Here is a 16,895-nt window from a genome sequence, read left to right as displayed (position 1 = left end):
ATACATCAACCCCTCCTACCATTGCTTAAAAAGGATGTTTTCTTACTCTGAACTCGTTTTTGAATTTCCTCTCCCTATTCCCCCCACCTATCTCATCGCCACTTCTACCTTTTTCTTAATTCCCTTATTTGTGGTTTTTTTTCGTTGTATCTTTATTCTAAATATTTAAATTGTTTTACTTCTTTCCTCCCTCCACTTTTCCGTCCTCCGTCAAACGCTGCCTTTAAATCCATGGAAATAAACGCTATCGATTTTCTGCCTTTTGTTTCCAATTCTTTTACGGTCAGCCTGTAGGAACGGGCGATCAAAAAAAATGAGTCGCGGTCCAGTCGCCTTTGGCAGTTCAAGTTAAGTACGATTTTTCATGTAAACAAAAATTCCAAAGGTGACTCGACAGCAACTCATTTTTGATGGCATTGTACATGTATATACTCGGAATTTTACAGTCTTGTAATGACGTCATTTTTGTCTATCCTTGTTTAACTAATGTAAAATGACAATGACAAAAAATTTTGCCGAAATGTTGTTGTCGTGGCAAAATTTTACCTGAAATGCGATTGTCAGTTTTGAAGTTTTGAAAACGCCAAAGCGTCAAAACATGCCGCCAAAAAACCCTCATCGATTTAACGAACAAACACAGTTAATAATTCTAAATGTGTTGGCTTTCTTTCAAATTGAACAGGAACAAGTTCGGAATGGCATACCACTAGACATCAACAATGTTATACAGCGAACTGCACAAGCAACGAAAGTCAGCCCAACAACCATTTCAAATTTGAGAAAAAATTGTGTAAAATCCGACAAAGATTACGCATCTAATGTCTCTACCAAGCAAAAGATTAACAAGACGAAAATCACAGAATATTTGAAGAATAAAATTCGGGATACAATCTATTATATGTACTCCCAAAAGGAATATGTTACACTGGCAACTATTAGACAAAAATTTCTGGAGCAAAACGAATATTTTCAATTTTCCATTGATTCATTGAGAAAGTGGATCAAAAGTATGGGTTTTAAATGGAAGAAGTCCAATAACAGAAAATATCTTATGGATTTACCGGATATTGTCCACAAACGAATAAAATTCTTAAGGGAGTACATTGAAAACAAAAATTTGGGACATGAGGGTTATACTCCGGTTTTTATGGATGAAACCTGGATATTTAGTAAGGGATCATTTCGAAACAGCTGGCAAGATGATACTAAGCACACGGAATCAATTAAACCCAATGAAGGTAAAATAAGATATCATAATACCTTTTCAATATTATTAAAAGAGATATTGTTTAGGTCATCGATACATTATTGTCCACGCTGGGACGAACGATGGATTTATTGGTGGGGCAAGTTTGATTTTTAAAAGTGGAAAAAAAACAGGGGACTATCATGATAATATGAACAGGGGTAATTTTGAAAATTGGTTCAAGACTCAACTGGTGCCAAATCTTCCTGAAAAATCTTTAATTATTATGGACAACGCAAGCTACCATTCTGGCCTTTTAGAGAAAATTCCCACCAAATCATGGACAAAACAAAGAATGATAGAATGGTTAGGGGAAAAAAATATCGGCTATCCAGAAAAGGCAATGAAGGATCAAATATGGAGCATTGTCAGCGCAAACTGCCCCAAAGAGAAAAAGTACTACCTTGATGAATATGTTAAGCCTTTAGGACATAAAATTTTACGGTTACCGCCATACCACTGCCAATTTAATGCGATTGAAATGGTGTGGTCTCAGTGTAAACGAAAATACGATCAGTACATTGCAAATTTTAAGGGATCACCACAAGAGGTTTTGGCAACATGGGAAAGGGTTATCGGGGAGATTTCTAGGGATAATTGGGAGAAATACGTAAACCATACGGACAAAGTAATACAAGAGGCTTGGGGAGCAGTACAAGTTTGTGATGCTTCTGACATCCCATCTCTTGTTATCACTACAGACGCAGATGACGACCTTACTGACGACGAATACTTTGATTTTGACTCTGACGATACGGACGAGGGCGACTAATTTTCTTCTAATACTGTGACCATTACAATCGCAATAAATTGGCATTGGTATATTTTTGTTTTACGATTTTGATTTTCCAACTATTCATCAAGGTAGTGCAATTTTTTCTTGTGTAGATGTGGTTTCGATAGTGGTTCTTTGAATTTTTATGTACTCCTCTGCTAATTATTTTTTGGGTCTTTTCGGGAGTATTGATTCCTAAATAATATTCTGTGATTTTCGTTTTGTTAATCTTTATTTATTTAAAAACAAAAATATGTTAATATTACTTATATGTTAGTTGAGCAAGTTATTAAAATAATTAGTGAATAAATGACCTTTTTTGAAATACTAACATTTTATTCATCGCGGTTTCGCTCGCAAAAAATATGAACTATTCGCATTTTTTAACATGTTAAAAATTTATTTTCGATATCTTCAGTCGTTTAGGCTGTGCGTTGATATCTCAGTCAGTCAGTCAGTTAATTAGGACTTCTTCTTTTATTAAGACCTATAGATTTCTTGTGGAAATTAACTTAATTATTATCAAAAAATGCTAAAATATTATGTACACCACTGTATAGTAAAAGTCATACAGGTAATTAGACACCAGTAGTCAGTTACTTAGCAACAAATAAATTTAATAGGACATACGTTTTTTCCCACGAAAATGACGTCATTACAAGACTGTAAAATTCCGAGTATACAATCGATCGTTCCTTTCCTGAATCCCATTTGGGTTTCCTCTAACACCCGCTTCTCTTCTACTTCTTTTTCAAGCCTCTTATTCAGCATCATCGCATATATTCTACACACAGTTTTCATTATCATGATTCCTCTATAATTTACCATAATTACCCCTTCATTCCATTCTTCCGATAGTCCTCCACCTTTCTATATCTTCCTTATTTATTAGTTTTCTTGGTTTATCCCTGATCCTATCTATAGCGAAAATCCATGCCCCATTTCTTATTTCATGCCTCCCTGCTGCTTTCTTCAGTTTCTTTAATTGATGCTCAATCTCTTCACTTGATATCTCGTCCCATTCCAACTCCTCTCTTCCATCTTCCTCTATCTTAAACAAGTATAGTATTTTTTCCTTATTTATCTGTTTGTTATATATGAAAACTCCTTCTCTGTTTTTATTTCCCTGATTTCTTCTGTGTATTCTTTCTTCATCTTTTTTTTCTTTGCGGTTTCTGTGTCTGTTCTATAACTCTTTCCCCGCTATCTCTCCCTTTCTTTCCTTTTCCATCATTGTTCTTATCTGTTTCTCGCTTCCACGATTGCCTTTTTAATACTAACTCCTTCAGTCCATTCTTCCGGTAGTTTCCTCGAATTCTCCTTGATACTATCATCCCTCCCTGTCGCTTTCCCATTCTTCATTCTCTTTATTTGGTGATCATTTTCTTCTTTTAACATCTCATCTTCTTCCACCTCCTCTATAACGAACGAATTCTAAAAAAAGACTACGTCATTTCCAAAAGAAAGGTGATTTTATTCTTTCAGGATAATTAAACGGTTTCTTGTAGATTCTTTAATCAATATGGATTACATAAACGAAAATATTTGATGTATCACAAAATTTATAATCCTCGCAATTGGGGATTGTTGCAAGGGTGATTTTTCTAAAAAAAAAAGGGCAATTAAAAACGGCAAGGAACTTTATCCATCGGGGGCAATTAATGGGGCCTTGTAGATCCTTCAAACAATATCGACAACAGGAACAAACATATTTCATGCACCATAAAAGCTAAAACCCTCGCAATTAAGGATTGTTGTTTACACGGGAAGGTATTACATTACCGGTGAGAGACTTGCTTGGAGATCCTTTAAATAATATCGGTCACAGATACAAAAATATTTCATTTATCACAAGGGTTACCGTCCCCGAAAATGTGGATTGTTATATCTATACGAGTATTAGGGCATTTTCTAAAAAAATACGAAATTTTAAAACGGAACTGGAGGGGACCCAAAACAAATATTTTTCCCCAAGTGAATGAAGAGTTCTAAAATTTGCGTTTATATTTAATTTGTCTTCAGTAATCATAACACATAGCAAGCAAGCGTAAAACCCTAGATTTTTGGTATATCCTTCCCGATTGTGTAAAATAATTGTCCAAATGCCTACCGTAAGTTGGAGTATCCCTAAATACAAGGATAGCAAAAATTTGTATATTGACGAAATGTTGTATCTGGAGAGTATCTCTCTCACACAAATTTTACTGATTTATATGGAAGAAATGGTGGTATGTGAATATAGGATAGTGTGCCGTCACCTGCGAGCACTTTTGGCCGGCATTCAAAACTTACGGCATGGGCAGACCACGATAAATTTCATGAATTTGATTTTTTATTTCCTTCTTAGAAGTTGAAATCTTTGGATATCATTATCTTACAAGTATTTATGCAGTAAAAAAGGAAAATTGTAATTTTTAACAATTTATTAGTCATTACAACAAACTTTTTACATAACATAGGTAGTTTATAATTTCTTACGTGTTCCGCTTTATTCGGGTCATTTAGAACTAAAATCTTAAAAGTAACATGAACATGAAATTTGTCTGCCTCGCGAGCACACACCACGGAAGAAATGTATGATTTGAGCCCACATTTTCCATACTTACGAGTTACACCCTATCTATGTATGTACATGCGACTGATGTATGCTTTGCTAGACGATGGCATGGAAACAAGTAGTATATAAAATCAAAACGAGAATGGATGCAGTGCAGTATCGATATTTATAAAAATTATAATTTTCAGGGGAAATGAAGAACGCTGGCTATCCAAGCACGGTGGTTATTGTCCATCAGTTATCAATGTTATCATCATTCAAAAGTAAAAACGTAAACACTTTGAATGCGGTTACACTACCAGTTGTGATCCATAATGAAAATCGAGTCCAAGAAATACATGTTGACACGACGTAAAATTTATCTGTTTTTCTCGGTATACGCCCCATGTCGTTCTATTTTCCGAAGGAAACAAATTTGTTGAAAGAAGTCTCATCGAAATAAAAGATTTCAAATATAGACGGCCAATCTTGAAAATCAACGATCTAACAGCAAAGCAAGCAGATATAAACGAAAATACTTTGCAAGAAATAGGTCAACATTAATTAAAAAAACAGATTGTTAATAAAATCCGCCGAAATATATTCCCGACTAATAATTTTCCGACTTTGAGTAACCCAAACACTTTTGCCGAATGTAAAAATAACGGGGACACGCATCTTTCCAATATAATTTTAAATAGATATCCGACCTAATTAGTTATAATAAAAAATAAAATGCGCCCCGAAGCCGTGCATTTTTTCTTTATGCGAATGTTTGTTTTGTTTTCACGAAAATAGATCGAATTTGACGATTAACGTACAATGACCTTTTTAAAACTTCTAAAGTAGTTTCGTATTATATATGTTACTTTTGACAAAACTTTAATGTTGGTATTAAACCAGTTTTATTGTTAGGACCTGTTTTTTTTAATGCACATGACACATGCCAACATTCTCGGTACTAAAATTATATGCGAAACAAGAAAATGCAATTTTTCTCAGTAAGTACCCACAACGTGGAATGTGTACCTACTTACCATATTTTGATTATAAATTATTATTAATTGGGAAAGAGTAAAATGAACTGCGTAACACAAACCTACAACCAAATATTATATAACTATATTTACGAATTTTAAGTTTACCTACTTTTACTTGATTTTTTCTTCGTGTTCGCTAGACCTTAACAAAGTACGACTTCATTAATTTTGACCGGTGAATAATTAAGGCGCAGGTTGTGATTTCTCTACCATTTATTAATAGCTGTGCAGAGGCTGTGCTCTCATACTATTTTACAACTACATTTAATCGTTTTGATATTAATGGTATTGTTTCTTTGCTTTGACTTGAAAGTAACCAAATGTTCTAGGTAGTAAGATGATTAAAAGCAATTAGGTATATTTTGGAGTTGAAATGAAAGGTGAGGAAAGGTAAAAACGAATGACAGCTTTGATATCAAACTGGATTGTACGCTACTACCTTTAGAGTTAAAATCCAAGTGCAGGAACTTTCCGTATATAAATATATTTCTTCACAATATTGAAGCTATAAAACAATCACTATTTGATATACTTATCAAGATACAAAGCCGTAAATTTTGATTCTTTCAACATTCAACAGCCTTATCTAGAAAACGGTAACAAATATTATACAGGGTATCTCGTGACTCGATGGACATAGTTTAATACCATATTAATTGGTCAATTTTAAGTCCAAATTGCCTTATACACTTTGTCCAAAACATTGTGAATCGGCCTGATCCACAAAACTATCGAATTCGGATTATTATAACACCTTTCAAGTTCAACTTGCTCTATTTCTGACAATTTTGCAGATATGATTATAAAAAAATCACATCACATGGAATATCAAGTCTAATATGGCATTTAAAAAGTGGTGTGTGTTATCTGCGAGTGGGGTGTGCTTTGAACAAGTGAACACCCATCTGTTTTAACTCATACACTAAAGTAAACCCCTCATAATGGCTAAAAGAGTGTATTATTATGCCTTGAACAATAATTGAAGTCATTTTTTTTGTAAATTCTTGATCACAAACAAGAAATAAACCCAATAATTGTCTGTATTTATAAAAGAAAAAAAGTTAAGCCTCTTTTATGTTTACAAACATACTGAACAGATATATTGTTTTATGTTTACTTTCCAATACTGTTGGTCTCGGAAGAATTTTAATCATGTCAACGGCATCAATCTAGATTCTAGGAGATGTCATTTTCAACAATTTTTTACGAAACACTATTTCATTTCTATATTACCCTCATCTACGATCTTCTGCACCAAGCAGGCATATTTGGAAGTTTGGTTTTCTTTTTTTACCCACAAATTTTGCTAAAACGTAGTCACCAACTTTCTGAGTTTAAAAATCAAACTGGGAACTCGCAGTGATCGTTGATAGACTGATGGTTGCTGAGCTGTAAAGAGGAAAAATATCGGACAATTGTAATAGAATGGCTGTATCAAAACAATATCAAGCATTTTCTCTTCGTCACGCTTAATATATACGATGAAAAATGTATACGAAAGGTCTGTCTTAGTTACTTTTCTAGGATACAGTAGCTTGTGGTTCTGTTGAGCGTATTCCACTACAGATCACGACAGTGCAGTATTATGGTAGTTTTTTAACACCCTGTGTCAAACAATAAATCCTGTTTCTTGTACATATCCTGACAAGAAGTCTATCTCTTCCGGTGGCTCTTTCTGCAAAGACCTCAGTTAGAAGCGCCACAGAAAATACGATTATTATTAATGGAAAACAGCAAAAAATTTATTCAAAATAAATTTACTAAATTCCTTTTGGCTTATTTCGTCAGGTAAGAATCTAGGAACTACCTAATACTATCTGAAACAAACACCAAAAACTACACAACGTAACACCGTTTTCTTGTGCAAGAAGTCCAAATGCATAGAAGGAACAACATGCATTGCGGATCTGGATTCGAGACAAGGGAAATCGTGAAAAGTTTTCATTGATACGATCAACGATGGAGTAGGCCCATTTTAGAAAGGTCTTGGAAGAACAGGAGGGCGGATTTTAAGAATTATAGGAGAAAATTAGAGAAAGGCCATCCTGCGTCAATAGGGCAGGAAGTCATGACAAAACGGTAGCATCATTTGCGAAGACGGCCCTCACGAAAATAGGGAGAGGATTACTTTGAGACCCAAATATTGAAAGAATCTTTTAGAAATCACGCAAAGTATATTCGATTTGATGCTAGCATTGGAAATTATACTTTAAAATCCAAAATTCTAAGGTTAATGTCACACTAACCGTTCGTAATCTTCAACGTATCGGGCATAATATACAACTTTAAAGTTTAAAGGGCATCCGTTTTGAAATTTAATCCATAATCATCCCGGCTTCTTCGTAATTCTTAATATGCAGGAAAACCACTGGGAAATCGCGAATGAGCAGTCAATTTTCACGATGGGAGCCATGTGAACATTTTAACTATTCAGTCGCCCACTAACATTTATATTACCATATCTAAGGATCCAAATCTAATAAGATTAAGTGCGATAACATTCCTTGGAAATTGAAATAGCAGAAATATCGCTATAACTTTTGCTTGGCTTGTTACCTTAAAACAATTGAACTTGACCTTGTTGTAAGGACAATACTATAAACACTTCAATTAAGGGTCTAGATATACACTTTAATCATCGTTATACATACGCCAGTGTGACAATACAGTTCATGCACCGTTACAAGAAATTTCCCTTCCTCCACATTAAAAACATTAGATATAGTGGTACAAACAAATTATAATAGAGTTATTTGGTTAGAGGTGTTTTTTAAACAAATTTTTTACTTTGCAATTTAAAACATGTATAATTAAATATGCATTATCTTATAAAGAGCATAATCTTTCAATTATCCTTAAATCACAAGCAAATTAATATATATGATAACAGCGTAACACACTTGTCATGTTTGATTTACATAACTTTCCTATTCTCGCTTTTATGTTTGGGAAAATGTAAAGTATTCAATGCAAATGTAAATATCTACCATTAATCTACAGACCACAAGGTAAACGAATGATTTTGGCGGCGGAAAATGTAATAATTAAAGTGCGGAATGTACGCACTGCAAATAGAGTATAGTAAAAATACAGGCGGCTAACATACCATACGTATATAGTTTGATTTGTCTGCCTGAATACCTACAGCAAAATTATTATTAACCAAGATCTATTTCAACCCCTGTCTTCAATAATTCTTGATTTAAGTATTGTCCACAAGTGATGAATGTACATGGGGCGCAGTGCAGGATCAAGTCTTCTTGTAATTGCCGTATTTTTGGGCAAACGTTTTCGACCAATTCTGGGTTGTCTGAATAATGCCCCCCTCCCGTACATAAATCTGTACATTTTGCTCAAGATAATATGTGATTACTTACAATACAAACAATAATAAAATTCTTTAGATTCTCATATTATGCGTGAAATTAAAAAGAAAAGAAAAAGTTTTAAAACGTACACTAAGAAAATTTGAATATCGTTGACATGCAGCTTATAATCCTTTTTTTTTAGAAAATAACGTTAATGACTGACTTTTATTTAAATACAATGTGTTTTACATTTTCACAGTCACATTTTTAAGCCAAACATAACTATAAATTTCTTACGCTTCTAAAATCAAGTAATAATTCAAAATTCAATGAAATTTGGTTCTGAATAAACATGAAGTGTTTTTTAGATGGGTGGTATAATTTCTACATTGTTTCACAGTAATCTTCATGAAGTGCCTCTAAAAAGGACAATTTCATCTGTTTACAAAATCTGACAACATTTGACAATTGGAACCGTTTATATTTGTATTCCGTAGCGCCTGTACAATTATAGATTTTCATTCTGAGATAAATTTTGTTTGCCATTCTTTTTTTCTCGCATTACAAATTCTTTTACCATTCTGCATTCAGCCTTAACGTATCTGATGAGTGCCAGTTTTGTTCTTATACCTTACTTTGTAGAGATCCAAAAGAGTAAGGAAGAAACTATTAAATAAGGATAGTACAGCAGAAACACGCCTGAAGGCTACGACAAGTAAAACTTACCGTTATTTTAAATATTCCCCATTCCTTCCGACGTTGGCTAATCTAATGTGTGGGGTCCAAAATGATCGCAAAAGTTTCATGTTTAAGCTGCGGCACATCAAAAATAAAAACGCAACAAACGTATACAATTTATAAGCACAATAAACGGTAAAAGTGCAAACTTATGAGAAGCAACAAAACAGATTTTTTGCTGTAACTGATGTCTTGATAACAGACACAGAGAAAATTCCTTTCTGCAGACCTCGACACCACCACGAACCAAATAGCAAAAATAGCTCTTAAGAAAAAGATCTGAAAGCGGTACAGCCGAAGGGACGGAAAGACGGACGCACCAACGGATGGGCGCATAAAATGGTCAAAATAGCACATTTTTTATTTTTATCGAAATGCGCTATCCGTATGCGCAATCCATATTTTGACATACGTTTTCAATTTTCTTTTATAAGGACCTTTTTCTTATTTCTCATTTCAGAAAAATGGATCCTCAAATAAAAAAGTTGAACTTGCGCATGTGCAATCTATTATTTATAAATGCGACCAAAATTCACAGAATTAACTAAACAAGTAAAATGTATATGTCGTAGTCTTTTAATGAAATCCGTCATTTCACGAAAAGCCTAGTCATTTATATGAAACTGTGGCACAGTGTACTTTCCAGGGCCAAGCGATTGGATTCCGTTCCCATTGGAAATCGATAAATGGTATCCTTATCGATCTAGAAGGGGAAGGGAAATTACCCCACACGTACAAATTTTCAGCGTTTCACTAAATGACTAGGCCTCGGACTAGGCGTTTCGTGAAATGACGGATTTCACTAAAAGACTACGACATATACATTAAAATGTTTATTCTGTTAAAGCAGTGGTTAACCACGAAGTTGCTCCAAACCCTCTTCCTTCTGGGTGATTTAACAAAATGCACGTATTCCATACCATGAATATTGGGAATCATTGTTTCCACATTTCACTTTAGCTTTTAGAATTTCCTATCTCGCGTATCAGCAGTTAAACAAAATAGGACCACTATGTGTATACCTATTTTTGTGAAAACACGAAGCCGAGTTTTACTTGTGACAGAAACACGCTGGATGACTATTTTATACTTATTCCTATTTATAATTTACATAGATACAATCTAAATGCAGTTATCGTAAAGCTTTCAGCTAATTAGTTTTATAATTATGCAATCACTCGCTTCATTGTTTTTGGTTCGATCATATGTTATCTGATGTAGTTTATTTATGTTCCGCTTACGAGTTTTATTCTTTTAAAAATTAAACCAAATTATATAACGTAATTAAATGAAATTCGCGCATAAAAGTAATTCGTAAGTCTTAGAGGAAATACGTTCATTGTCAAAGCTTCTCCTCATTCATGCTGCAGTTATAATAAAAGGCTTACATTTATTTGCGTACTAAAATAAATATGTAAATTAAGAAGCATCAAAAACTATTTCCTCAATCCTAGTACGGATAGTGAATCTCGTCGCATCGCATAATAGTCTGCCACAGTGTGATGCAACACCTAAGGAGCACACGACCCAATTCACGTTAGTTTCTAGGCTCATTTACACTTCCTTTTACTTTTATACGACAGATCTAACACCATCCTTTTTTAGAACAATATTATTACAAAATATAAACAAAGATAAAGTTTATAAAAGTGAGCGCAGAATAGCATAAAAAATTGTGTACGTCGTGGGACCCGTTCGGCCTACTAAACGAAAGTGAAATCGAGGTTACTTTTGCACTTTCACTTGTGCACGTCTAGCACACCAATCCTAATGCGATTTTCTGATGTATTTTGTTGGTTTGAATAAAATCGAGCTATGGCCTACTTTGTACGCGAATATTATTGTTTTTTCGCTTATTTACTTTTAGCTGAATCATCGGGGCATTTCTAACGCAATAGGTAATCACTTGGCTCCTTTTTTCCATATCGGAAACGGAAGTAAACGCCCGAAACACACTAAGTGACCTTTTTCGGGCCAAATATTTACCCTCGGAAAAGCGCCCCTTTTCTGGCCTTATAAAGGTCATTTGCACATAACGTAGGTAATTCAAATTTATTCAAGGATGATTTATACTGTAAAAGATGAAATCTTGTACAACAATGTTACTATTTATGTACTCTAAAGCGACACAAAGTTAAAGCAACACATATGTAACCTATTTTCCTGAAATATTAAAAAATGTGACAAAAAAGTTTAGAGACGATTGTTTCTTATCTTATAATGTGACAGTTATTAATAGATAATAGTAACATTTAGCCAAGTAGGCTTGGATGCAAAAAATGTGCCAGGCCTATATTAACTATTCATTCTGGAGTGTTTGTGAAATTTTAGTTATCTTTAGAATATAGTATACATAAAACGAAACAATTTCTCTTTAACCCTTTTCGTCTGCCGACCTAAAAATAGCAACACATTTTACAGAACAGTTTATATGTGTACAGACTAGGTAGTTTCCTTTATATTTTGATGTGTAGACATTAAAAAATTATCAAATTTTGAAAGATATAACTTTCTTTCACGAAAAAATAAAAAAGCTCTTTAAGTGCATGAAAATGGGACACTGTTTGATAGAACGCTCTTCCGGCCGGCCACAGGATGACACTCTTTCTACAAATCCACCAATTTCTCACAATGGCCCTATTGTGAGCGAGTGCTCCATCCAAATACGCCCAAAAATTGCTTAATGCAACTATTCTAGCGTCGATAATATTCACAAAGGTTGCATTCATAAAATCTAAACAATTCTTTTATTTAAACTCTTTAGAAGGAAAATTGGACTAAGCAAAGTGTACCTATAGCTAATAGTCCAACCCATAAATTTACACGAAAGCGTTGTTTGTCGTTTTTCTGGTACCTTTCTCTGGTGATCTCATCTCGACTGAAGTTTACATCATCAGCATATGGAACACAGCTCGAACAGTTCGATTTTCTTCATTCATGCGCTCAACCAATTGCAATAATTTAGTCTTGGACGTTGGTCCAAAATGTTGTGGTTGTTACGAAACAGGAAATGAGAATTTAAGGACAAACTAGGTTAGAAATAAACTTGTAGCATATCAAACGAGCTCCTGGGTCACTGAAAATTTAATCAGTTCTTCCTTTGGTGATGATAAACATAATACTGATAACAGAATTCGAAAATTCGAAACTGTTCGCGACGGACGCACGAACGGGCAAAAAATCATACAAAGTTCCGTTATCGTTGCGTAAGCTAATTATTTCAAGATAAGAAACCAAAAACGTTATATTCGACGACGCAGTAGTTTTGAAATGAAGGAGGAGGGAGGGAAACTGTTTTACATCGAAAATCGGGACATTAAACGGCACTTCTTTTTATGATAGAGGCTTCTGGTGTATCGCAGTCAGCGGTACCTGAGCATAATTTTTGGAAGACTTTCAGCCTTGTTGATAATAAAGGTGTTGTAGAAGAAAGTCAGCTGTGCTCTACGAGATTTTATCTATTACGTCGTTCAAAGCGATTGATTAAGTCGAGTTAAGTGGCAGCGTGTTCTACACTTCTGAAAAAGTTATTCGGAGTGTTGTGGTTGTCGAGAGTTTTTCGCTTATTTGAAGCCTTTCGCAGTACCCGTTAAAGGGAGTTTTTCCACTATCAAAGAGCAAATTTTACATCTGCAATTGAAACGAAAGTCCAATGTGTGTATCGATATTCAGGTGCAATCAAAGAAGTGAAGTTACGAAGTATCACCCTTTGATGTCTGTGTTTGTGCAACAGTTATAGAAAGTGAAATTGACCGGATATTTTGGATTACTAATACGTTAAGGTAATTAGATTTCTTTATTTAATTGTTTCAATCGATCAGTTGGGGTGTAGTATGTGTATTCTGGCCCTGAGTGCCTAATTTTATTTCAGCTTTATTTGATTGATTTTGCTTAATAACCTTGTTTCCTCTGTGAATGTTCTATGTTGTGTTTAATCAAGCCCCAGAGTTATGCCACGTGTTTAAATAAAAATTTGTAATATAATTCTGGAAGTTCATCAAGGAAGTTCATCAAGGCTGTTGAGTTTTCTCAAATTAATAAAAATAAAGACTTATGCGAATTTTTAGTAATGGCGGAAGCTAAACATGCCCTGGAAAAATTATAATCATTTCGGAACGATTTAAATGAACGCGATATTTGTCACTAGTTTTTTAGTCATATCACCAAAATTGATATTCGCCAATACTAATACAGATACTGGAAAGATGCCTAATTTATGAGAGAATATCCTTAACGTTTGATGTAACACAGTTTATATAATTAATTTGCACTACTTTTGCAAATTTTAGGAGAGAGGATAGAAATAAATAAAATATAAATAGGTATCTGAATGTACATAATAATTGGCTCCTTGAATCATCGGAATACAACTTGTTTGATTTTCTGCGTATTTTTCAAATTTGATATTGATTCATATAAATTTTTGGAATGCGGTTAGGTGATATGATATAAATATCATAATTTTTATGTATCTTCTGAACTTTGGTGAACTCAATAAACGCCATTATGAGACGCAAAGGCTATTAAATTAATAAACGTCAAACGTAAACAATTTTTTGAAAAAGAAAGACACTTATCCTTGACTTAATTAGTTGTTTCGTCGTTTTCATAATCTACGGTCCGCTTTTTTATATAACATTGATTAGTACAGTTTAGAGTAGGAGATAGATAACGTTTTATTTACTTCATTATTAAACTAATTTAAAAAAGAATTAATTAAAATTTGTGTCTGATTTTGCACTACAGGCTTTTAATCAAGTGGATATGGTCCGGTAAATTGCAACTAAGTAGTTTACGTGACCGTTCGGTATGATAATTAAAATCGTGAGGGGGTTGGAATGCATACAATTTTAATATTGACAACCGCGAATCTGATAAATATCCATAAAGTACCAATCAGAGCATGAAAGCGCAATATTTTTTAACATAAAAATCATTCTTTATCTTGTGGTTGCTAAAACCAGTCCCTAATGTAACGTTATGTGACTGAACTTCATTTATGTACACCTATTTTCTATGAAAAAAATGATTTATTGCATCGACCGTGTCGATTAAAATTATTATAGTGATACATTTTTGTACTTTGTTAACGTTATAGATATTAGATATAGATTATAGCACTGCATGTAAATGTCAAGGTAAACAGTGCAGTTTTATCTAAAGAGGATGTTGTATGTATAATGCATTAAACTACGTTAGTTATAAGCAGATTTTCCTCTTTCCTTTCGGATTGATTAAACCCCACGCCCACATTTTCACCATTCGCCAAATTGATAGTGAAACATTTCAAAGCAAATATGACGGAGACGAACGTTTTTGGCGTAATCCGGGTAGATCCTCTTGCTCTTTGATGAAAATTGAAAATACACACACGAAAATCTCAGGCAACGTTTTATCCAAAGACGGAAGCAAACGACACCTTGTCCAAATATTGCTAAATGAAGCACAACACAGCTAATAGTAGGCTGTAATCTTTGAAAATGCTCGGGCTATGACTGTGTCTTCTAGTTGGATAGAAGCCCCTCAATTTTCTTCCCTCTCATTTAAAACTGTAGATATACAGCTACCACGAAGGATCGTTAGGTGCACGATTTCAGTGGTTGTTGAGAGTTGCATCTTGCTTATACTATTTATTTGACCAAATGTCCAGGTCACTAACTGACTTCTAGGCAATAATTTAAGTACCACATGTTTACTGGATACACATTTCAATGCAATGTAGGAGGTTTACAAAATGCCAACAGACTGAGTTTTGAATGTGACATCAGAGCAAGATTCTTGCCCATCAGGTGCGTCCACTCGCCCTCAACTACCCATGATATTCCATAGAAGAATCCTTTGGTTTACCCATATATTAATTGCCAGGTTTTGTCGTGTGCCAGTTAAAATTACTCGAATCTGATAACTTTCTACATGAAAACATTTGTTTCCATAGTTGTTTCCATAAATGTTCTACGCTGTTCTGTAGAGTGAATCTCCGAAAGGACTAACTAGATCGACCTACACTCAATGTGAAGCAAACTTTATCTCCTTTAGCAAAGGCAATAGAAAACCTTCCTTTGTTTAGTTACTTTGGCTAGTCTAAAACTAAAAATAGTCCGCAAACATGTTTTTTGCTGTATACCTTATTTTTCTGTAGCGGCAATGTTATGTTGTTGATATTTAAACGACACATAATTTTATAAAAAAGTTTTTGAAATTTCGAATGTGGTTTCAAATAATATGGACCAAATGACTACAAGAGCCCGACTCACTTCAAAAAAAAAGAAGGACCAATGACACCTCCAGACCACAAAGTACACCACACAGTGATACAATAAAGAACCTTTTTTTATTAACATAACAATTTGGTTAACTTGAGCCTTATCAGAAAAAAACCGTCTCAAATTCAATCGCTCAATCTTTAATTGAAACCTCTGATGGATGATTATAACCGCCAAAAGAAACCACAATTTTACGAAATGTGGTTTTAACATAGTTCTTATTTGCACAATGAATTTAAATAATTTGAGTACCTACCGTTTTACAATGAAATTGCATTGCGTTCATTTTTGAAAATGCTACACTTTTCGCCGATCAAATGTGAACAAAACCAAGTGACGTAGTACCTACCTGTCATTTTAATCAGACCACTTGAGTTGGACACAAAAAATATAGTAAAATAGTAAGTAAATATTTATGTTGTTAAATAATTTTATTAATGTGTAATAAAAATAAATATAAATACCATATTCGACCATTGAACGGTATCTTTAAATTTATGTATTGTATTAAGAATAAGCTGTAATACTGTATTATTGCACGTGAATTATATTAATTAATGTAGTGGTTGATCCATGTTCTCGTATTGGGGATGTAGTAAATGAGATTCTGATTTGTCTTTTTAAACGTCTTTCATATAATTTAATATATGCTTTAATAAAGGCAATTGCAATTATATGGCCGAAACATATACATATGTAAGCGAGAAATAGAAATTAAATTAAATTTGGGAAAGACAAATCAAGATTTCATATATTAATTAATTTAATCAAAATGTCTATTTAAAGGTTCAGTCAAGTTGGTATTTTTTGACATAACAACTTGTGGGTGGTATGACTAGTACAATCCTTTCAAAGATTTTAGCAAATCTGCAAAGAATATAATCAAACAAAATAAATAAACCCACGCAAAGAATATGCGTGGTTTATAACTATATAAAAATCATTACAAAAATCAAACAGAAACAAAGGTCTATTAGCGCGTTGCTAAC

General features: G+C 33.7%; 1 protein-coding gene across 1 annotated transcript; it reads left to right on the top strand.

The window, feature by feature from the left end:
• The first annotated feature begins 565 nt into the window (after positions 1-565).
• LOC116161594 lies at positions 566-2,018 on the top strand. The gene is made up of 2 exons (XM_031474995.1): positions 566-1,238; positions 1,294-2,018. Exons 1-2 carry the CDS (start codon positions 599-601, stop codon positions 2,016-2,018), a joined length of 1,365 nt encoding a protein of 454 aa, XP_031330855.1. The 5' UTR covers positions 566-598.
• The last annotated feature ends 14,877 nt before the right edge of the window (positions 2,019-16,895 follow it).

Source organism: Photinus pyralis, unplaced genomic scaffold, assembly GCF_008802855.1.
Source record: "Photinus pyralis isolate 1611_PpyrPB1 unplaced genomic scaffold, Ppyr1.3 Ppyr1.4_LG1, whole genome shotgun sequence".
NCBI classification, from domain to species: Eukaryota; Metazoa; Arthropoda; class Insecta; order Coleoptera; family Lampyridae; genus Photinus; species Photinus pyralis.
Note: the sequence above shows the minus strand (reverse complement) of the source record. Positions and strands in the feature narration are given on the sequence as shown.

What these genes read in the sequence shown, in the direction of transcription:
- LOC116161594 (XM_031474995.1), top strand. Translation starts at nt 599, where the DNA reads ATGCCGCCAAAAAACCCTCATCGATTTAACGAACAAACACAGTTAATA. An exon ending in ATCAATTAAACCCAATGAAG is followed by an intron (nt 1,239 to 1,293) that starts GTAAAATAAGAT and finishes GATATTGTTTAG; the next exon opens with GTCATCGATACATTATTGTC.